Source organism: Lagenorhynchus albirostris, chromosome 10 (assembly GCF_949774975.1).
Source record: "Lagenorhynchus albirostris chromosome 10, mLagAlb1.1, whole genome shotgun sequence".
Lineage (NCBI taxonomy): Eukaryota > Metazoa > Chordata > Mammalia > Artiodactyla > Delphinidae > Lagenorhynchus > Lagenorhynchus albirostris.
The window spans coordinates 104256870-104280438 of record NC_083104.1 but is presented as its reverse complement, the minus strand read 5'-3'; the positions used below and the strand labels follow the sequence as shown (position 1 = coordinate 104280438).

The window sequence follows — 23569 nt, the reverse complement described above, 5'->3', positions numbered from 1 at the left end:
TTTTCAGGCAATTAACAAACAATAAACCTACACTTTAAGAAGTTAGGACTTTATAAAAATACAACCAAGGAGACAAAGACAACTTGCAATGCCCCTATAACGCCCAGTGAGAGCGTATCTTTATGGTTACATTTTGTTCACAGACTGTTTCTACTTAGTTCTCAGTCACACAGAAAACAGGTGAGAGCCAGCAGAGGCCTCAGCGTGAATATTTCTTCATTCCTTTCTGGTCTGAAATACGGCCACGAGGTGGCAGTGTGACCCTTTTTTCTGCAGGATCCAAACAGGGCAACACTTTATTACACAAAGAGATTTGGTGACAGCAAGCACTGACTTCTAAGTCTAAACTCTAATTCATGAGAAGATATTTCTCTAGAAAATACAGTATAGATGGGCATTTTTCTTAGTTTTTAAATAGTTCTTAAAATATTTAAAGTCTTCTTTCTCTGTAAAAATTCCAAACCCAGATAGACAACTTGAAAAATTTCTGCCAAATATCATTAAAAACTTGGCCCTCATGAAATATATAAATGTAACAAGTTAAATCCAATTAAATCAACCTCAAAAGCTGGACTTATTGTCTTAAAATAACTCTTAAACCCTAAGCTGTCTGTTGTCTTGGGGTTAAAAGTTTTGTTCAAGAATAAATTTTAATTAATGGTGACAAGCTGTGACCTCTAAACACGCAGGGACACACCTGGGCTTCTCTCCCCAGCTTCTGCAATACTGAGTATTTCCTTACTTAGCAGCTAATTAGAGGAGAAACAAGTTAGTGGCAAATAAAACACTGAGAAGAAACCTGACATCACATTCGGGAACGACCCACCTCCCCTGACCTCCACGGGCTAACGGGGAAGAATGGTTTCCGAGGACAGCGGGGTGTCCCGTGCGGGCTCCTCTCCTACCCGAGCCATGACCCTTTATTTATAGGGGCCAGGAGGCTGGCTGTGCTGAGAGTCTGGCAAATCAATTACCAGCATCCCCAGGAGGATCTAACAGCTGACGTTCAGCAAAGCCTTCAAAACCTAATCTGAGTCTTCCCCTCACACAGGCTTTCCTCTTCTATCCTCTGGAATGTAAATATGACAAATAGTACATTGTGTCATCTCTTTCCCCAAACGTGAGCTTCCACCCTTCCTGCCGGGCGGGACTGTCTGCCGGAGGTGCCCTCAGACAGGTCCTGCTGCACCTCCTGACGCTGGCACTCAACAGCAGCCTCAGATCGGCAGCAGCAGTAAATACGGCACCGGCCCTGTCGGAGGGCGGCTTCCCCCCCTCTGTGTGCACATACCACCAGCAGCACACAGAGGGGCCGTCACAGGGCTCGCTCTCGAGCAGTACAGCAAGATCAACATGCCTTTCTGCTCAGCATCTTCTCAGATTATGTCTTTTTAGTATGCTGACTAGGTCCTCCCAAAATTTAATAATAATCCTCTTTCTATCATCTTGCTAATGGGTATTACATAAAGGAGTTTTATAACGAAAGATAACTATCTTGTCTCAGAAACTCTGCAGTGTCTCAGTTCAAAAGCACAACTTGTGCTATGCTCTTCCTTGGTTAAATGACTTAATGCAATGAGCGTCTTCTTTTCTTTTAGTTTGTAGTATCATTTCAAAGATCTTGGCTTAGCACATGATACAGGTTATTGCTATTTCTTTTAAATACGTGTTATCCGAGAACACTTTTTAAAAAACATTTTTAAAGGGCAGAAGGTAAGGAATGTTAATTATGATGAGCATAGGCTCAAAATTTTTAAATTTAAGAATTAAAGTAGTTAGCCATACTCGAACATGATTTTTAACAATTACCAAGGACAGAATCACACTGGCATGGAAGAAGTATGTGGTACTTTGCTTCTTACTTGAGCTACTAGCCTCACCAGAGTAAGGAGAGTGAAAAGAATCAGGATGTCTTTAGGTAGATACAGCAGTGAACAACAGCACAACAACACGGGGTAATCTGACTCGCTCATTCCCTGCGCAACCTGGTTACCTGAGAGCTAAGAGATGGAGTTTTGCTGATGATAAAGTTGAGAGTCTCACCCCCACTTGGTGCTCAAAGGACTGCGCACCATAGATTCCAAAGTCCAACAGATATTTGGCCTGGTTGTGATGTTGTTTTTCCTATTCATTAATAATGAAACCCGTAATTTAAGAAGGATGATAAAATTGCTCAGTATCTTCTCAAAGTATCAAAAATAAAATAATGATTAAAAAATAAGTAAATGACTTGACATTCTCAGTGACATTCTTGTTCTTTTCCCTTTAAAATGACAGGGAATAAAACATTAAATAGGCCATTTTAAAGAATCTTTTTTAACACCCACCATCTTTTAAACGGTATCCAGTAGGTTAACCAGTCACAGGAACTGTACCTGAGTAATCTACATAAATGGTAATTCGCTACACAAAGAAATCCTGCACTCAGTAAGGTTTAACGTATGACTATCAGCAAATGAAAAAGAGTAAGTGTAAACAGGTAAATAGACACAAAGCCCGATTAGTGAAGCAACACAGCAGAACACAGACAAGATGCTAACCAGCTATGTTTCCTACATGAGAGATTAACCTTCCTGGAACTCTGTTACTTTACATGTTAAAAAAAAAAAAAAAAAAGGCCGTTGGATAACTAACGTGCAGTTTATTCGCAGCATTAGAGTTCTATGATTCTACAGGCCAGAAAAATCTCCCAAATGCATTCTTTCCTCTGGGGGCACTTAGAGAAAAGCAAAGACAGGCTGTGAAGCCAGACAGACAGGGAGGCCTGTGGCGGTGCGTGCTGAGCAGCGACCGCTCTGAGTCCCAGGTCCTCACCTGCGCGCCAGGTGTGATGCAGACACCGCATGGCGGCTGTGAGGCTCAGACACAGCTGCGCAGGCTTGTTTGGGGGGGGCAGTCAGCAGTTCCAGCGCCCCTGCGCCTGCTGAAGCCCCTCCCTCTCGGGCAACATGGTTCCCTCTATGCTGTGGTGTCCATGGCTTTTGCTGTTACTGCTGTCTTTTTCACGTAAGCCCTCCCACTTCCTTTTCAAGACTGAAAGCTTTCAGAATTTTCTCTGCTGCTGAGCCCTGGCCACTCTCGGGGCACCAGACACCCTCCCGCCTGTGGGACAGTGCCACCCTCGAAGCCAGTCAGGGAGTCCCCACCTGCGGGGGCCCACGGGGAGGGCCCCGCAACCCCAGGCTGGGGAAGGTGCTGTGGATGGGAGGAGAGGTGCAATGAGGCTACTTTTCCTTTCTCCAAACCGGCAGGATTTCCTTGCCTTTAAAGAGTGAGTGCTCCCAAATTTTTGAGTACACAGAAGAATTTTGGTGTCCTACACTAGGTATCCCTAAATTTCTGCTACTTGTCTTCCTTTTTACCGTTTCATCAGTCTCCCAATTTCCCCCAAATCAGCTTTAAGAGTTACATGATGTATGCAGCACTATCCAGACACATGTGATTTGTCAAAATTCTTGCAGAAGGTTTACCTTATATAACGTTTTTGGTCATGTAAGGTCGATGGTGTCTCAAGCAACTTATCCAGAAGTAATTCTCTCAAAGCTTCAATCCGTGTTTCTACTTCAGCATAATCTGTTTAAAAAGGAAAGAATTACACGACTTACAGAATGAAAATTTAAAATCCAATTACGGAAAGCAGAACAGTGGCTGCCTTGGGGTAGAGGGGCGACTGAGAAGAGGCAAGAGGGAAATTTCCGGAGTGATGAAAACGCTCTCTCCAGGGTGTGGGTTCCATGGGCGTGGGTATTTGTCAAACTCACTGAGCTGCAACATGTAAGCCTGTGCATATCACTGCATGTAAATTTATCACAATAAAAATAAAATTATTTACAAATTTAATCAAGCCCTGTGATATTTCTCCTAGTTAATAAGGCATGACCATAAGGCATTTTAGGCTTTTCTTATTTTCTGTAACCTAGCCTTAGAGATAATTTCAAAAGTTGTTTAGTTTACTTTAAAGTAGGGTTAGAATTCATAAATATATTGGTCTTTCTGAAGAGGGAAGATTAAAATGTAGATTTATGTTTCTGTGAAATATCTATAATTGATTCTTTCCAGTAGAAAAGACTTTAAATAGCAACATGATTAACAAGCAGCAAAGAATGTCCAAGACTAACCTATCCTACAGTTTTCACTCCATCTTAGTAAGAAAAGCCATCCTGTTACTTCTGAAGTAACTGTCTTACACCTGAGAAAGGGCACCATATAAACAAAAACTAAAACGAATGTAACATTCTTTGCAGACTACATTCCACATTCTTCCTGTAAAAGCAAAGTAGAAAATCTAAAAGTAATAAACAAATCTTACATTTCTTGAAAACTTGCACCTCCGTTTTCCCAAAAAGTGACTTGGCCTTTTCATAATCATTAATAACCACATCATAATCACCCTTTAAAATAAAGAAACATTTTGGAGACTGTCAGTAAAGTTTAATGAAGACATTTGGTTAAGATAAAAAACATCTTAACAACTCTTTAAAATTTATGACATCTACGACCATAGGTACACAAATATGCACTCTACCTTCTGGATATTCCTTTCAATACTTAGAGGAAGGTTGAAGAGAAACTTAAATCGCTGCAGCACATTGAGCGCATTTCTAGTGGAATCCGCCTTGTCCTTACGACCCAAGACTTCTTGAAATAATGTGTCTGCAGTGTTACTTGCTCCTATTTTAAAAGGACAAAAAGAAACTTAGATAAAAACTAATTTTAATCAGAAAATGTGTCACTGGACAAAAGAAATAAAATGTTAGACTGCTATTGCACTTAATATTAAAACTCAGTAAACTTTTCTAAAAGTCAGCTATATTGGAGTTTTTTTTTTACGATTTGCTAAAATACAATTTCCTTTTTGCCTCTGAAGTCTTTTCATATGTGCATACCAGTTAATGGTATCCAATTAAGAATAACCACACTTACCGGGCCCCAATAAATTGTCTAATGTCAATCTACGTTTATTTTAGCTTCTTTTAAGTTTTACAGCATTATGGAACCTTAGGTTATTTCATTAATTCAGACAACAGGTTAAAACCCACACACATACACGCGTGCACACACAAGTACACTAGTTAAATTCTCTGGATTCAATATTTACAGATCCATAGTAATAAAAAAAACGGAAAAAATTTTTCAGAAAAGTTGTTCAAAAGAAATATTTTAGACCTAATCCTACTTCTACATAAAATTATCTAATTATGTAGCAGGCACAAAAAATGATATAAGCAATTTAAAGTGTCAAACTTTAACACACCACTATTAATGAATATTTCTTAAATCAGCTTAATATTTCTTAAAATGATACACAGACTGGACATTCTATATATATGTATTTTTTTTACCTTAAAGACCTCAAACTCTATGAATCACTGTATGAAAGAGTTTCTTTATCTAAAACAAAATTTACCGTGTACAAAAATAGTTAAGCTTTTTCAACTTGTGAATTATTTTTAATTAGTCACAAGGAAAGGGAAGAAAAAGGATAAACTTTTTTTGGCTGTTTGACCACTGCTCATAAAAAGTTTCTACATTATCTGGTCTAGTGACTATACTTTAAGCAAAGATGAAAAAAACGACCTCAGTCTCGCTGGGTGGCTGGCATGCCGCATTCTCTGGTCCACACTGTGGGTGGCCTGAGTGTGTTAAAAGTCATCTTTGTAACATAATTGTTTTATCTAAATAATGTTTAAATTCTGTTGAAATTTTAAAGGCCTGGTATAAGAACTTTGTTTTGTCAGGACAGCTATTTTCACCACCTGCTATTTAATGTAGAATACTAAATTTCTACTCTGAGAAAAAAAATATATTCCTTTCTTGCCACCAAACCATATAATGATGACTAAATGAATACTGGAAATGTGATTAAGGTTAAAAGTATTTTTCTTGGAAGAAAATTAATATTAAGCATTTGTTTATCATTTAGAAATAAACTTCACGAATTGAGGCTTCATGAATGAATTAGATACGTGAATGGGGACTGAATATTTTTAAAGGTTGATTACTTATGTGTGCGCTGCGGATGTTAAATCCCCAAGCACTTTCTCTACAATGAAGGAGTACAAGATATCAAAACTAGATTTTTTTTCATCTTATTTTAAAGACAATAAAAAAATACAAACTAATAATTTCAAACTCCCCTAAAAGTTATAACAAGCACAGGTAGAAAATTTGCTTAAAATTAAATAAAATATAAATATTTAATACAGAAAAACTTATAGGCAGAAATTATAAACTATAAAATTAAAATTTAATTTAGTTACACAAAAATGTATACATATAGAGAATTCTAATTTACGTACAAATTTTAAGTCATGAAATTATGATTTTAATTTATAGATAATTTCTGTCCATAAATTATTCTGTTGCAAACTTTACTGCATTCACAATAAAATTCTGGGAGTTCATAGCTCTGATAACTGGATGATTATAGACAGTAAGAAACGAAACGAAAGCAGGGAAACCGAGATTTGTGCAAGCGGATAAAAAAGCAGCAGCAGCTCACCAGCCACACCTGAGGGCAGCTGAGAGGAGAAGGGCGCGCTGGCCCCACGAGCGGCGGCAGGGCCGCCCCGAAGGCCACCTGTGCCAGCCCACGAGCAGCCCTGGGCACGTGCAGGCTGAAGGCTCCCCCTTCCCCCCGCAGGGACACTGCACCATGGTCTGGGGGATGGATGCCCCCTGCACTGACAGCAATGACACTGGCCTCAGCTGGGCTGGCAGGGCAGTGATATTTTCCTCAGCATGAGACAGGGAGATGCGGATGGACCCGGAGGGCTCCACGCCACGTGCAGTCACAGGAAGACAGACCCTGAGTGGCTCCACTTACACGTGGAGCCTGAAAAGCCGAGCTCTTGTAAGCAGGCCGGGCTGGGGCCTCGGGGAGATGGATGCGCTCTGAGGATGTGATGCACAGCATCGGAAACAGAGCTAACAATGCTGTACTGTAGCCTGAAAGTGGCTTCAAGAGGAAATCTCAAACATTCTCATCACAAACAAATGGAATTACATGTGGTGACAGCGCTGGCGGGGGTGGGGGTGGGGTGAACACGCGGCATCACAGACAGGTATCTAACCATCACACTCCGCACCTTAAACTTGCACAATGTCCTGTGTCAACTATGTCTCAGCAGAGCTGGAGAATAAGATGGGAAGACAAGTCACTGCAGTACTGCCCACTGACCAATCAAACTCATACCTGCCCTCAAAGATGGAAAAACACTGTAACTGTGCCAGGAACCCGTCATCCACAAAAGCTAGTCATGTACTTCTGGTGGCGCCTGGTCATTTCAAGCATGTTTACGGAAGTAAACACGAAGCGCTCTCTGGCCCCTTTTCATGGCACTGGCGCCCAGCACAGAGGACAGTACGGGTGATGTATAAGCTGCGTCTCTGCTTGATGGGAGCTGGGGGGAGGGGGGGAGGGGGATGGGAGGAGGCTTCCCCCTACACACTCACGACACAATTTACCCCAGGAACAATGAAGCTGAATGCAATTTAAGGTAACTTTTCAACGTATACTTAAATTCATAGCAAAACCAGGACACAAAGAGACTGAACAACCTACTGTATGTCTCGTTTCTCTTAACAGACTCCAGAAAACGGCCAGACAGGCAGCTATCTGACATTACAGGGCGACATTACATGAACAAGGTCACTACCTGAGTCACCTAGTGCTTGTTCCCAGCCAGGCCTGACGCTGGGGTCCTACAAACCGCTGTCACGTCACCAGTGCACACTTCTACTGGTTTCTCTTCTGGTCTCTATCCAGCTCCCTCCAGTGCATTCTCTGGACAGATGACAGAATGTTTTTTTAAAAGTTCACCATGTGAATTCCTTATGTAAAATCCTCCCACGGCTCACCAGTATTCTCAAGATAAAGACAAACTCCACAACGCCGCACAGAGAGCTTGTCATGAGCAGACCCCTCTACCCGGCAGCCTCAGCCCTCACGTCTGCACCCCAGGGTACTCGGTCCTGCTTCATGGCCCACAGCCATCTCCCCTGAGGTCAGCGCCTTCCTCCTCACGCGGCCTGCCCCGCCCGGGATGCACCTGGGCCCACTTAGTGCCCACCGGCCAATGTCAGCCTGCCTGGCCTGTCCCCCTCCTCTCCTGAGGCTCGCAGTCCTCCCCCGTCCTCTCTCCATCGGGGCTCCGGGACCCCTACCAGCAGAGCACTGTCACACCACAATTTAATCCCCTACCTATCTGGTCCTACTTTTTCACTGGATTATAAACTCTCGGAAGCAAAGCACAAAGTTTCATCCTCCTGTCCCTGAAGAGGAATAAGAGCGCTCAATAAACGCTTACAGGGCAAGTGCCAGAAACCAGCCTCAGAACCAGTGCCCAGGACTCTGTCCCCTGAGGGAGGGACAGCACAGGGCCCATGTGCAGGACCACGTCAGTGATCGGGCAGCTGAACCGAGCAGAGCAAGCAATCCTAATAATCAACGCGAAAACGACGCTTGTTCTGTGACTTAGAAAATTTTTGCTGAAACATTAAAAACTTGCTTACTGTTGGTTATAGATCAATAAGAAAATGAAAAAACAGTAAAACTAATTTTTATTTAGCACACTATAATAAAAAACATTAGAAACTGAAAATTCAATGTTTAATTTCTTTGTAAAATTTATCATCAAGATAGCCCGCCTCTTCTTGTCATAAAGTTTACAGCACGTATCAAGCATCTTTTCTGCGCTCTGACAAACAATGACGCTCGTTTCCACGTCTGTCTGCTGTACTTCCAGCTTCACTGGTCAGCTCTGAGCGCTCCGTCGGCCTCACTCCCTCTGGGACAGCCTTACCTCCTCGTCACACCTTCCTGGCTTCGGTGGGGAAGTCCACCCTCACTGAGCTCCTCGGGCCTCCCAGTGTCCACACCCCACCACAGCCACTTCTACAACCCAAGTCGTGCTGGATTTGAATTCCACTCACACTGTCATCACTTTCCCTTTTCTGATGCACTTTCATCTCTGTGGGCCAACTTCCCCTTCTGAGTCTCCATGTCTGCGAAATGTCTGCAAGCTTCTCTCTGGGAGACGAGGAGGCTGCCCACAGGCACACTCTGCTGTCTGAGCAGGACCTGGCAAGCGTCTGCAGTGGGTCCCCCCGACTCTGCAGGAAGAGCAGCTGGGCATGTTACTGCCGAACGTTCAGTGGACCGCAGAGCTAGCAACCAGGTGTGTGCTTGATGCAACGTGGCAAGAATACTGGTCACTGAAACCCACGCATCCCAAACCAGCAAGGCAGTCTGTAGTTTAAAGCGCAGGCTCAGAGCCAGATGCACAGACACAGATCCCAGCTCTGCCACTTACTGCTGATGTGACTTTAGGTAACGCGTTCAATCCTTCTGAGCCTCAGTTTTTCGTCAATAAAATGCGGGTTACTGCACAAGCCTCCCGGGGTTACCGCAGGGGCTGAGCATCTGTGGACTGTGGGAGCAAGCCCTGACACCAGTGAGGGGCACAGAGGTCTAGCTGTCCCAGCTCTGGCGACACACACCTAGACCACAGGGTCCCTCCCCGCACCTGCCTGCCTAGCCCAGCCGCACCAGCCACACGGGGCTACTTCGACTTAAAAGCCAAATTATTAAGATTGAATAAAAATTAAATTCCTCAGCAATACTAGTTCCATTTTAAGTGCTCAAGAGCTACATTTCCATCATGGCAGAAGTTCTGTTGGACGGCGCTGTTCTATGCTCTTGGAACAGGTAACAACACAGAGTGAGATATGTGGATCTGATAGAAATTAACAGTCATCACTTCATCACTGGCTTGAAATCAAGAAGGAATTATTAAATACCAAGGCAAATATGAGAAACATGTATCAGTGAAAACAAAAAAGAATTTCAATGAAAGGCTTCAACATTGATAAATTCTGAACAAAAGGGACTGAATTTCTTAGTCAACATCACCCTTTAGAAACAAAGTGGAAAAGGTTGCCCAAATTTAAAAAACTTTCATTTAAAATAACTCAGGGAAAATGCACATAAGTTAGTATGTAATTATACACAAGATTAAAGCATTAATATAATCTAAGCAGATGTAGAGAATGGACTTGAGGACACGGGGAGGGGGAAGGGGAAGCTGGGACGAAGTGAGAGAGTGGCATGGACATATATACACGACCAAATGCTAGTGGGAAGCAGCCGCATAGCACAGGGAGATCAGCTCGGTGCTCTGTGACCACCTAGAGGGGTGGGATAGGGAGGGTGGGAGGGAGATGCTAGAGGGAGGAGACATGGGGATATATATGTACGTATAGCTGATTCACTTTGTTACACAGCAGAAACTAACACACCACTGTAAAGCAATTATACTCCAATAAAGATGCTAATAAATAAATAAATGGAGAAATAGAAATTCAAAAAAAAGAAAAAATATATAATTTAAGCAAACCAGACTACATTTGCACTCCTGCAAAATTTCTGTTTCAGTTCCCCAGCGGTACAGCTCCTGAAGATCGGTGAATCGGTGACCTGGGCACGCCGTCGGGGCAGGGGACCTGCTTGTTGGGCGGCAGCCACATCCCTCCCAGCTCCAAGCTCGACGCTGGACCCAGCACGGCACTTGACACAACCAGTCTTACAAATGTTCGCCAAGCTGACCTAAACTAACACGACTTACCCTAAGATAGCAAACATCAACATCCAGTTGACATAAAAATGTTTCTAGGAAAAACGGATTGTTACAAAGGAATATAATCTACAGGAAATTTTTATCCCAGAAAAGTCCTGAGTCTCAAAGAAGTGACACTCACGTTAAGCCAACTTTACCCAAAAAAGAGCAAATTTCAGTAGAAAGGTAAAAGGACACATTTCTAGAAAAAGTTTGTGCTTATAAAGGAACAGAAGTAAAACCATTTCCCTTACAAATTTTATACCACAAGTCCCAAAGGAGAATTACCTAAACTACTGAAAAGAAAAAAATTACATTAACGTACTATGCCAGGGCTCACCCATGAAACAGATCGTGATTTTTTCCAAACCTGAGCAAATATCCATTTTCTTCTACTGATACAATGAGATACTTACTAAGCCAGATTGTTCTCACAAGCCACCTTTTAAAAGTTACTGACATAATCTTTTTTTTAAACAGATATCATGGTTTGATGGCAACTTCTCCAGGGAAAATAACATCCCTAAACAGAAAATATCCATCCAAGACCTTAAAATGTCTATGTTAATATAGAAATAACTTTAGTAAATGCTTACTTGGGCTGAATTCAGAATATAGCCATTTGAACAAAGCTGGTGACTTGGTTCTCAGATGAGAACGAGGAACGAGGTAAAATCCCAAGGCAAAATGGTGATGATGATGATAATAATACCAACAACCAGAGACCAAAAAATTTAAAGTGCTGTTAAACTCATAAATTTTGGGATGAAATCCAAGTACTCAAATTCTACTACCAAGGAAAGCCTGTATCAAATTAAAGCTTCTTTCTAGGAAACACTTTTATTATTAGAGCTATCCCCAGGTTTAGATATTTGTCATTGACCAAAACCTTTTTCAGGTTTTGGTCAATGACAAATAGATATTTACAAAAAAGCTCAGAAACTTTTGCTGATGGGACTAAATTAAGCTAGACGTGCAAAACTGACTTGCTATCACAGTCCTGCATTTATAGAATCACTAAAGAGCCGATGCCGGGGTTCTTAAATGTTTCCGTTATTCTCGAGCCTACTCTACTTCCTGGAGAAATCATATGCTATATATGCTTATACTTGAAGACTAGGACAGTCCCCTGGGCGTTACCGCTCCTTGTCAAATGTTTTTACTACATACGTGGAAGAGAATAATTTACTTTTAAGCCACTAATATTATCATAGGGATTGATTTATCTGATGAGTTTCTTCTAAATCAGTAGGATAAGTAGCTGCAAGTACAGATGTCAGAAAAAAGAAGGGGAGGTGGACAGGGCCTCAAATTGCATGTATCAGTTTCTCTTGGCCTACAATTCCTACAAAATGTCTCAGAGTTGGAAACACTCAAGTATGCAGCTGCCTTAAAGTTGTTTTGGAAAAAGGTAAGGCACAAATAAATAGACAGCAGCTCGGTATCTGTCACTCTAGTAGCTGATGTTATCTGCATTGACGATGCCACGTACTTGAAGATGCTTTTTCAGGTTTTGGTCAATGACAATCTTGGTTACTGCTGCAGCATTTTTCTATCTTTGATGATGCTATTTATATTCTGGCCTCCTTTATAGTAACAAATTTTACTTTTTAAGAAGTACACTGGCTTGCTTTCAAATGATGAGTTCTCATAAATAAAATGCAAACAGAAAGAGAACATTCATTTTCAATGTTTTTATTTCCCTTTATGTTCATTAAATCACTACTATTTAGAAATAAATACTAAAATACAACTTACTGCCTTGTTCTGTGAAACCAGGTCCAAGAACTGTATCAAAGCGTGTTATGAAGTCCATAAATAGTTTTGGGTAGTAGGACAAAACTTACTGTTCAGAACATTCTCCAGTTTCTGCGTCATGGATCCTTCAACTTTTTCCGTTCCATCCGCTTCTAGTTTCTGATGGATGGCTAGAAAAAAGGATCTAGTTAAAATATAGGCTATTTTAATGGGTGGGAAAACATTACGTCAAAATGACATTTTTAAACAGCATAAAAAATGGTCATATTTTCAGTGCTAGAAAGAAGCACAAACACAAAAACTCTGCACAAACTCTGCAAAGTAACCAGCAGACACCAGTATTAAGTCATGGTAGTTTAATGCTATTAAAATAGTACATAATACACATACTTAATCATCTGATCACCAAGGCTGAGTGGTAAAGACGGTTGAATTAAAAACGAAAAGTGAGGCTTAAATAACGAATATCTTTGATATCTGGCCATAAGAAAGTCATTCTATTTCTCAGTTTCACCAACTACAAAATAGAAATACTACTATTTGATATCTATCAACCTCAAAATATTTAATTTCAGCCTTGGGATTTAACATGGCAAAATACATATTATACATATTCTATTTAGTCTGTAATTATTTCCCTGGAGGTTCTCAAGAAATATCTAGTAACATCTACCAATACGTCAATTTGTGGATGTACGAATTACACTGGAGTTGTTTGCTAACACTGACGCACATCTGAATGACTCTGATAAAGAGTATTAGGAAAGCGTTAATTTATATTTAAAAACTTTTACCTACTGAAGAGGAGGCTTTAAACAGCAGATCAGGCTTGCTCAGGTGACTCATTAAGAAAAATTTCAAAACAAATCTCCAAATACAATTGCAAATGCAAAACTGTGACACAGTAAAAGTAATAAAAATAGCAAGGCAAGTATTATCGAGACATGACCATAAGCAGAGCAGCATGATAAGTTTCTAACGCACGACGCACATCTGGTAAGAAGCCAATGATGAGCTTCTAATGTTATTTCTATTTCATAGATGGGAAAACCACAGCTCAGTAAAATTAAATAAGTTGACCAAGGTCACAAAGCCAAACCCCAAATTTGAGCTCAAGCGGTATGATCCCAGGACAAGAAGCTTCACCACATCCTGCCCACACTGCATGGACAGGTGACCCAAACCCCCTCAGCCTTTGTTTCCACATCTGTAAACTGGGAACAACAGAACTACTATGTCAGTGGGGAACTGCATTCAGTTGCAAATACAAGACTTCTTTCCAAAATAACAGCTGCTGAGACAGCCAGGATTCTATGCCTTTCCCGGACATGCTCCAGCACACACTCCGCTGCAGGACAGCTCACTCCCCAGCATCCCGGCAGGACTCCAGGGCAGCAGCACTCCAGGACATGAGCTCTTCTCTAACATTCAAACTCCTCCTTAGAAGGAACTGACAGGTTCTGCCTCAATCCACCAGTCAGGAGTGGCAGATTTACAGGGAAAAAAAGTCTAAGCAAAATTGATGGGAAAAAAAAAAAAAAAAACCTGATGTGTGTTTCTTTAATCAATTACAATTTAGTTGGTTTCCCTTGACTCACTGGTTAGGGAATTCTGGGTCAAATGAGCTTTGAACATCGACGACTTCTTTTAATTAGTTTCTACTCTTAATCTTGTCCTTTTTTATACTTTTTTGTAAAACCACCTCAAATTTTGCATGAAACTCTAAAAATATATTACTTCTCTGTTGAAAAAAACACATTCATAGGAAGAAAAATATATATATTTGGGGGGAAAAACCAACTACTGCATTTTTAATTGTCTTGGTTGATTCAGGAATGAAAAGAGTTATTCATCTAATATTTTAAATTTGGATTATGTGATGACATAAAACATTTCCACATACCTTGAACTGATTAAGTTAAATGGAAAAGAACTTTCCTATCTTTAAGGAATGGAGATAAAAAAGCCCAAATATTAAAAAGCGAAACTAGAAGGACGCCTATGTTTCAAACAAGCACATCTGTTCGCACTGCTCCTGAGCAAAGGCTGCTGTGTTTCTGACAGTCCTGGCTGGAAGGGAGCCAGTGGCCACGTGGCATGTTATTAGGTGGTCACCGCTCCCGGTCTATCGGTGGCAGTTAAGAGGTTACACCTGAGAGCTTCTGCTCGAATGCTGCTTCTAAGTCAGAGTCTGCGCTAAATGAGTCCCCAGCCACATTCTCTGCTACTGACAGGCCCCTCGCCACTCCACAGGTCCAGGCTGCTGCATGGCTCACAGCCCTGTTCTGCCACAAAGCGGCTTCCTGGGCCCATCTCCACACAGCAGACCCGTCAGGCTGTCAGCCAGCATGAGGACCCAGAGACACTAGGATCTGATAAAGGCAATCCTATTTTCCAGAAAACTAATGCAAATAACCCAAGGTCTGGGTCACTTGACCTTTTATTTTCTCTGAAAACATTTTTAAATAGTATAACTCAATAAGCAACTTGGGGGCTTCCCTGGTGGCGCAGTGGTTAAGAATCCACCTGCCAATGCAGGGGACACGGGTTCAAGCCCTGGTCCGGGAAGATCCCACATGCCACGGAGCAACTAAGCCCTTGCGCCACAACTACTGAGCCTGCGCTCTAGAGCCCGCGAGCCACAACTACTGAGCCCTCACGCCACAACTACTGAAGTCCGTGTGCCTAGAGCCTGTGCTCCGCAACAAGAGAAGCCACCGCGATGAAATGCCCCTGCACCGCAAAGAAGAGTAGCTCCCGCTCACCACAATGAGAAAGCCCGCACTCCGCAAGAAAGACCCAACGCAGCCAAAAATAAAGTAATTAATTTAAAAAAATTGTGACCTTGATAAGCAGGAAAACCTCAAGAAAAAAAAAAAAACTCAGTCCACAGTCACAGGCTTGTTACAGTTTCTCATGTATTAAAACTTAAATATGTGAAGCAGCTGAACACCATAAATCTATATTTGGGAAACAAAAAAGTGTATGTGCAAGTTCTACTCAAAGAAAAATCAGTTACTGAAAGATTGCCTACTGATTCAAAGAAATGATTTGTTTTATTGAACTCTGACAGAAGAATGTAGACATCGAATTTTCTAATTTCAATTTAAGAATTCATAATATTTATGTAAGCATTTATATAACGCCATTATTAGGTGAGCACTAAGGAAACGCATGAGTGCAGGTGGAGTCCCTCAGGAGTGTCAGGCACACGGCCATCCACAAGCTAGCTGCAGGCTCTAACCACTGAATGCTGTGACCGGCCTGGGTGCGGCAGGCATTTCAGGCTACACCAGAGACTGGCAAACTACTTTTGTAAGAAACACACTGTAAATATTGAGGGCTTTGGGGGCCACAGGGGGCCTCTAGCACACATTCTTCTCCCTTGTTTTCTTAAACAACTCTTGAAAAACAGGCATGTTCAGCTCCTGACGTGTACAAAGACAGGTGTGGCCCAACTTGGTCGAGCCGCCGACCTCTGAGGATAATACTAAGATAGGACAGTAGGCAGGGTTAGGTTGAGATGTATTAATAACTCAGATTTATATAGAACTTTTCAAACATTTAGTTCTCTACTTCTTACTCTACCAAATTTTTATCAGAGTGGCTAAATCATACATAAATTACATCTAAATTGGTTGGGTACTCTATGAATTCTTTCCTTCCTCAGTTATACTGAAAACAATAACAACATAATTCCCACTACTCCTTCGAAGACTAGCAGGTACAAAGGAGCCCACTTAGAAAAGTGGGTCCTGGATAAGTGCATGCCAAGGTTATCTGCACCCCTCAACAGAGTGGCACCCGCTCCTGGAGCAGCAGCAACGCACGGACGGAGGGAGGGCCACGCGTGTTCTGAGCAGTACGCGCTGCCACTCTGCCTGGGCCTCCTCCCTCGGCGACCCCTCACCTAGCGTATATGGTAAAGAAGGCCAGGCCCACAGCTGTTCTCACAAGGAGCAGCTGATGGGGCTGGACCTGCCACTAAAACAAATGATTGGCCAGGTGAGGGTCAGAGGGACTGAGGAACAGCCGGCCTTTCCTGTAAGGAGGCCCCACAGGCACCACCGCAACGGGGGAGAACCTGGGCTTCAAGGCTTTGAGGCCTGGAAGGGAACAGCAGGGTGACAGCCACGGGAAAGGGAAGTACGCTACTGGGAATATTTTTGCAGGATATGGTAAAGAAAAAACTATAATAACGAACACACCGAGGTTAACATTGGCAGATTAGTTATGCCAGACACACTTCTTGCCAAATTCTAATTAAAATACTCATGGTACACAAAGGAATAAAGAAAACAGCATAAAACCTTAAAGGTAAATAAAAGCCATACGAGAAGGTAATTGCTGCCAACTGTACACTGACTGGGATGCACTGAAAAGAATCCTTGGACTGTGTATGAAAAAAGTCCACTACAGTCAAGAGAAGAACACGGCTGATATCAAAAGGGCAGAGAAAGGTATTTATCCAGCTAACTCTGTAACACAGGGTGGCCCAGACATGACACACCTGCAGACTTTTTCCCAAGTCCTCAAGACTACAGAGTCTCCCCTACTGTTCTCACCTCCAACACCCCTTTAAGGAAAGGACTGTTTAAGAACACCATTTCCCAGCACCCAGCACGCAGGAGAGGGAGGGAAATTAGCAGAGGGCTCCTCCCCTGGGCACCGTGCAGGGAAGCAGCAGGGGAAGAAGCCTCTCAGAGACACCCCAGGGAGTGACAGCTAACCTAGCGAAAGAAAAGTGTCAGAGCCTGCAGGTGTGAGTCTATAGGCTCTAAAAGCTCATCAAGTGTTGGGTAAAATGAATAAAAACAAGACCTACATTCCAATATACCCTGAAAAGGTGTTTTGGGTTTTTTTTTTAAATAATTTAAGGCTAAACAAATATATCTTAAGCATTTAGGCAGAGAGAAAAATAAACAAGTCACCTACAAGTAATAAAGAATTACTCTGGCTCAGGATTTCCTCTCTGTGACACTAAAAGACCCTGAATCAATGTTTTAAAAGTCATTCTCTTATGGCCAAGAGGTTGTTCATGTATGAAAGCAAGAGACACTTCTGCATGCAGGAATTCAACAGATAACGCACAAGAGTTACAAAACAAAAAATCCGAAGAGGAAAGATGACACATACACAACTGGCAACAAACAGTAAAGCCAATGAAATGTATGTGTATAAATGGTAAATTTTAAGTAACTGTGGTAAATATGAAATTAAATGCAAAAGACAAGAATAAATCTAGAAACAGAATCATAAAATAGAAAAGGTAAAAAAAAAAGCAGCTAGGTCTATGACTTCAGATTAAATTAAGACCAGAAAAAAGGAAAGCACATGAGGAATGCAGATGTGACAAACTGTTGTCATGCACATCAGGAGTCAGAGACAACCTGTAACAAAATGTAAGACCATTTCTTCCAAATCTGCAAACAATATGGTCCATATAGCAGAGGTAAAAATGAAAAAAAAAAATTATAGAACAAAAGGACAGAAGTTTCACTTATGATAAATGTACATGGCTTAAATTCTTCTATGAAAAGGTAGAACCTCTCAGAACAGCATAAAAGAATATAAATCCTACCATTTCTTGCTTATAAGAGAGAAACAAAATCAAAATTTCTCAAGGTTAAAAGGAACTTAATGCATAATATCATCAAGCAAATGCATACAAAAAGAAGGGTATGGAATGTTAATCCTGTACAGTAAAGAATTTAATCTTGCCCAAAGAGGGGATTGGCCTTTGCCCTCGGCTGCTGGAAGGTCACCTCTAAGCTCTTCAAGCATCTTCTGTGATGGGGCTGCACCGCACAGTCTGACAATGTGGTTTATGGTAAGGGCTTTGGTCACTTGGCATTGGCTCGATCTGCAGAGGGACTGGAGATGGAGGTCAGCTGTTGGGAGTCAGCTCGTGTCTATGTGACAGAGTCCCGATAAAAACTCCAGACCCAGGCTTGGGTGCAACACTCCACGCCACCATCTCACATCACTATCAGGAGGGTCGGTGCCACATGACTCCACCCGAGAGGACAACCAGGGCTCCCTGTGGGTGGGACTGCCTGGCCCCACCCCAGGTGCCCTTCCCCAGGCTGAGCTAAGTTGTCTCCCTTCGCTATAATAAACCACAACTGTGAGTACACAACTGTTGAGTTCTTCCCGCTGATCACCAAACCTGCAGTAGTCCTGGGAAGTGCCCCAATTTTGCAGCTATTATTATTACCTTACAGTGTAATATAGTATCAAGAGAATCCAAGCATCAAAAGTTACAAAGGAAACATGTTTTACATACAAAGAAAAACTGACAGAATCAAAATTAAAGAGGGAGATTTGTCTGGCATGTGTATTATAAATAACCTAGACTTAAATAACATAAGTAATTAATCAGGCACTGATAATAATACACCAATCAGTGTGCCCTGAAGAGAACAGGCAGTTGCAGAAAACTGGTATCTATCAAGAAACACATTTTCTTTTCATAATATAGTTAGACTAGAAACTAACTTTAAAAAACAAAAATCCACTACAAACTACTAGATCAAAGAGGAAAATTTCAAATTTTAAAAACACAGAAAAGGCATAACTGAAGAATCAACGTAAACAAAGAAGTAGGACACACGCGTGAATGAAACTGGCGACAAGGGCCTATTACAATGAATTTTTAATGACTTTTCAATTATAATGTAATTCTAAAAGGCATGAAAATCTTAATGAAATAGAGAACTTCAGGAGAAAGCCAAACCAAAATCCACAAAACACAAAAAGCAGAGATTTCAAAAGTGTATCTGTATACACACTGCCAGTGTCTATATATACACCCCAGGGTCTCTCTCCAGGAAGAATAGACACTAACGTCTCCTGATGGGATAAGATCGGAAGCACACACTACCACATGTAGCCACAAGGGTCAAAACTGAATCCTAACTGGTATCCAATCAGGTAAGTCCCAGCAATACAATGGAGAGTAAAATAAGCTAATGGCACCATGAGGAAGTAATGAGTCAAATCCAGAATATGGGATATCCTACAGGACAAACAGCCTCATGTCTTCAACAAATCAATAGCATGAGAAAAACGAAGACGGGTAGCGAAGGTGAAAGGACTGTTCTAGTTTAAAAGAGCCTTAAGAGACTGAAACAAACAAACAAACAAACAAATGAACTGTCTGGGTCTTATGTGGATCTTGGTTTGGACAAACCAAGTAAGTGTAACTGGGGAAATATGAATTTGGGGCCTTGAATGATACTGAAGGATTACTGGAACTTTCTGAGCTGTGGTCACGCGGCTGTGGTCAAGTACGTAACATCCTTATCAGGGGACTCACACTGAAGTGCACAGGAGAGAAAGGTCGTGCTGCCTGAGATCAGCAAAACACAAACCAGCCAACCTCAAAACCTGCGATGAGGCAAGTATGGAAAAATATGACCTGTTAAATCTAGGTGATAGGTATATACGGAAGTGATGGTACTATTCTCTCTACTCTTAGCATGCTTGAAATTTTTCATAATAGGAAAGTAAAGCTAATTACCTGAGCAGACAGTTTATTAGCTCTTTCAATGTATCAATGCTCTCAAATTTCAAATAATTCCTAATCTACATAACCCACTTCACAGTACGAACATATACTCATACAGATCCACATGATTCTGTATAACAGTAGCACCAAAACCTGACCAAAAAAGCATTTTTTAAAACTACAGTTCAATTTCAATTAAGACTACAGTTGAAAAAAATTTTAAAGAGCTACTAATAAAACAAATCAAATGCTAAAGTATAGTAAAATAATTACTCAGAGGAGCCACCTAACGTATAAAAGATTTCTAGCACACACAACTATATACACAATATAATTCCAATTTTTTAATAGGCACTCATATAAGCTGAGGGGAAAAAAGACCAAAAGGAAATACATCAAAATGTTACTGTGATTATCCCTACAGTAGAGTTGTAAGTCATTCTTGATTATTTGTCTGTTTAATATTTTTTGTAATGTACATTTACATCAAAAAATAGAAAAGCTAGATATATGTATGTTTAAAATTTTCTAATTTACCATTAAAATCATTTTCTATATGCCACAGAGTCACTCGCTTATTGGTAGTTGGTCAGCATTATCATCTTTGCTAAACTTTAAATTACCAGTATACTTCTAGGACAAATGTCTAATAAGTGAGACTAAATTTAATGCACCAAATAAAATCTCTTGAAATCTGCCAGGAGTGAAGCCATTTACATAAGTAAAACCATAAATAAATGAATACAAGTATACATGTGTTTACAAATACATATGTTAAAAAAAAAGGGTGGAGGGCTTCCCTGGTGGCACTAGTGGTTGAGAGTCTGCCTGCCGATGCAGGGGACTCGGGTTCGTGCCCCAGTCCGGGAAGATTCCACATGCCGCGGAGCGGCTGGGCCCGTGAGCCATGGCCACTGAGCCTGCGCGTCCGGAACCTGTGCTCCGCAATGGGAGAGGCCACAACAGTGAGAGGCCCACGTACCGCAAAAAAAAAAAGAAAAAAAAGGATGGAGAGAAAAGTCAAGCATGTTTTTGCTAAGGAAATACTGTAATTACAATAGTTATGAGAATTGCTAATCACATATGGCAAATTATCATGTGCACAGCTACCAGGCATATCGATAACTTCGTTCAACTCGAGAACACTAAACTCAGTTCATTTATGCTCAAGTTTCTGCTGCTGACATAGCACCACTGACAACTTAGAATATCAATAAGCACAAAGAAAGCAGCACAGCACACCATCAAAAAACGCAGGGCACAGAGACTTTATCAAAGTTTACCTGACTTCTCAGCTCCCTCCCAGGCATTCACAACTCACTCCTTCAAAGACCTAACTTCTACGTGCAGAGAGCTGTACCAGATGCACATTTAACTTGTCAAAAGGCAACCAAGCGTGTCTGGCCCAGGAGGAGAAGCGTTTTAAAAAAGCTAATAGGACGTCCGAACTTTAACAATACAAATTAATTTAAAAAACTAAGTCTTTCTGAATTGAGGAAGGTGTGGCCTCTTAGTCTACAGTTTGGGTTATAGGTATTTAGTTATACAGGTACTTAGTTATAGGTGTCTGTTTTTAAAAAGAATTGGGCTAGCTTTTTTTTTAAATATATCTTACTTTTTACTAGATAAACAATAATTTGATTTTTATTAATTAAAGGTAGTTAAAAAGAAAAAAATAAAATAACCTATCCAACATCTTCCCTTGAAATGTCTAAAGCCATACCATTTCTATTAAATACCATTTCCTTCACATGTAAGGATGAGTACGTGGGTGAGGGAGTTAGCTACCGTGCGGGGCTGGTGGGGCGATGGCTACAAAGAAAGGACACGTTATCACCAGTTCTTCCCAGACCAAACACACAATGGGTCACATCTACAGAATTAGTCCCATGTGCAAGATACTGATGGCTGTACAAGGATTTTTAAAATTCTAGAATTCTACCCTTGGGATTTAACTCCTTATCGTCCCTGGACACCAGACACTGCGGGGAGGCAAAGTGGTCTCCTACTTCACACGTGTCTGATGGGTGAGCAAAGCCTCAGGGACAAATACTTAAGGTACCAAGCCTTCAAAGAGATTCCAGCCCGGCTGCAAAGACTGACTGGTGGCCACTGCAGAGCTCCGCTCCCAGGGACACAGCCTCAGCATCACAGCCTGCAAACACTCCGTACGTGCAGGGCCTGGTGTCCGCGGGGAAGCCCCAGCAGATGGCTGGGGGTCACCTTACCTGAGAGGGCGTCCTGTGCCTCAAAGAAAGTACTGAGTCCCCCTTTCACGCACGCCAGGCTGCCCTCGCTCTTCTTGTTAGCCTGTCTCTTCAGGTGGGTGACGGCCATTTTGAGCTGTTCAAAACTGAAGTGAAATGAAGAAGCCACAAGAAGATGATGCATCAAGTGTGAAATACTGAAGCCTACCCTGGAAGGATACAGACTGATACAGTATGTAATCAGATGAAACCAAGCTTTCAAATGCTTACCTAGATCTAAACCTTTACATGTTATGAACACCAAAGTTACAGCAGCTATACAAGGAGATCTGTAGCCCTCATATGTCAGAACCCTGGGAAGTAAATACACATGGAGACATTCTTATAATCGACCCAAATCACACACAGGATTTGCCAGGTAAGGAGTTTTGAAGAGCGTCTCCCAGATGTGGAGACCTGGACCATGCAGTGCTGGGTGACAGGACTAAGAAGGACCCCCTGGACGTCCACTGCTATGCTCTGGACACAAGCTGCGCACGCTGTCCTCTTCAGCCCATCATGACCAGGCCCCGCCATTAACAGTGAAATTACAGAAAACCTGGGGGTCAACTCAAAATTTAAATAACTAAACAGATCACACTATTTCATCTTTATATCTCAGGCAGAGAAAAAACAGTCAGATCTCTGTATTTTAGAAGTTTTATTTCCACCTGAGCTAAGAAAATCTGGCTATATAAAATGTTAACTATATTCTTGAATGCCAAGATGGCCCTACACAGAGAACAGAGATCAATCCTGACATGGTGACAGAAAAGCACATCTATAATGTGAACTCAGAACCATCTTCCACAAAGAAAGTGACAGGCATTTGCTCTAAAAATTTATCAGGCCAAATTTACTCTAGGTATATACCAACTTTTCCTGTTTTCTATAATGGTTTTCATCCCAATAGGTGAGGGAAGGATTTCGCCTAAGGTATATTTTAACAAGTTGGCTTTTCAAGAATACAAATTTTAAACACTAAGCCACTGATTTATTAAAACATTTTTACTAAATATAACTGTTTTAAGCCAGTCTTGCGAAAAAGTTACAGATCTGCTCTTGTACAGAGGGTGGGTAAACTATACGTAGCAGATACAAAGGAGGACTTTAATTGGATATATGACCCTTGTTTATTTTTTGGCTAATTTTAAGCCAAGTCTTTGCAAAATGATAAATAACTCATCTTCCTTTGCTCTCTGGTCAGGGAAGGAGGTGTGTTCCTCGTTTTAAAGCAGCACTCGAGAATTCTGTTACTTGAGTAGGGAGGGGGATCACATTCAGACACAGGACACAGCTGAGACTCCAAAGTTTTAATGGGTGGCATAAATAACGAAACATATAGAAAGAACATGATAGTAGGAAATAGGGGTCCTCTTGATTAATGATCCCATTTTATAAATAAGGAAACAGATACTCTGAGATGTTCACAAGCTCAC

At 41.4% G+C, this 23569-nt stretch overlaps 1 protein-coding gene across 3 annotated transcripts in view; it reads right to left on the bottom strand.

Moving 5' to 3' along the window:
* EXOC2 (exocyst complex component 2) overlaps positions 1–23569 on the bottom strand; it is a 156064-nt gene that overhangs the window by 83937 nt on the left and 48558 nt on the right. For all 3 annotated transcript variants that reach the window (XM_060163836.1, XM_060163837.1, XM_060163838.1), the window contains exons 6-10: positions 22113–22237; positions 12464–12544; positions 4526–4671; positions 4310–4391; positions 3471–3573 (exon numbers count right to left, since the gene is read on the bottom strand). In XM_060163836.1, the coding sequence (XP_060019819.1) occupies positions 3471–3573; positions 4310–4391; positions 4526–4671; positions 12464–12544; positions 22113–22237 (537 nt within the window). The remainder of the gene's footprint in view (positions 1–3470; positions 3574–4309; positions 4392–4525; positions 4672–12463; positions 12545–22112; positions 22238–23569) is intronic.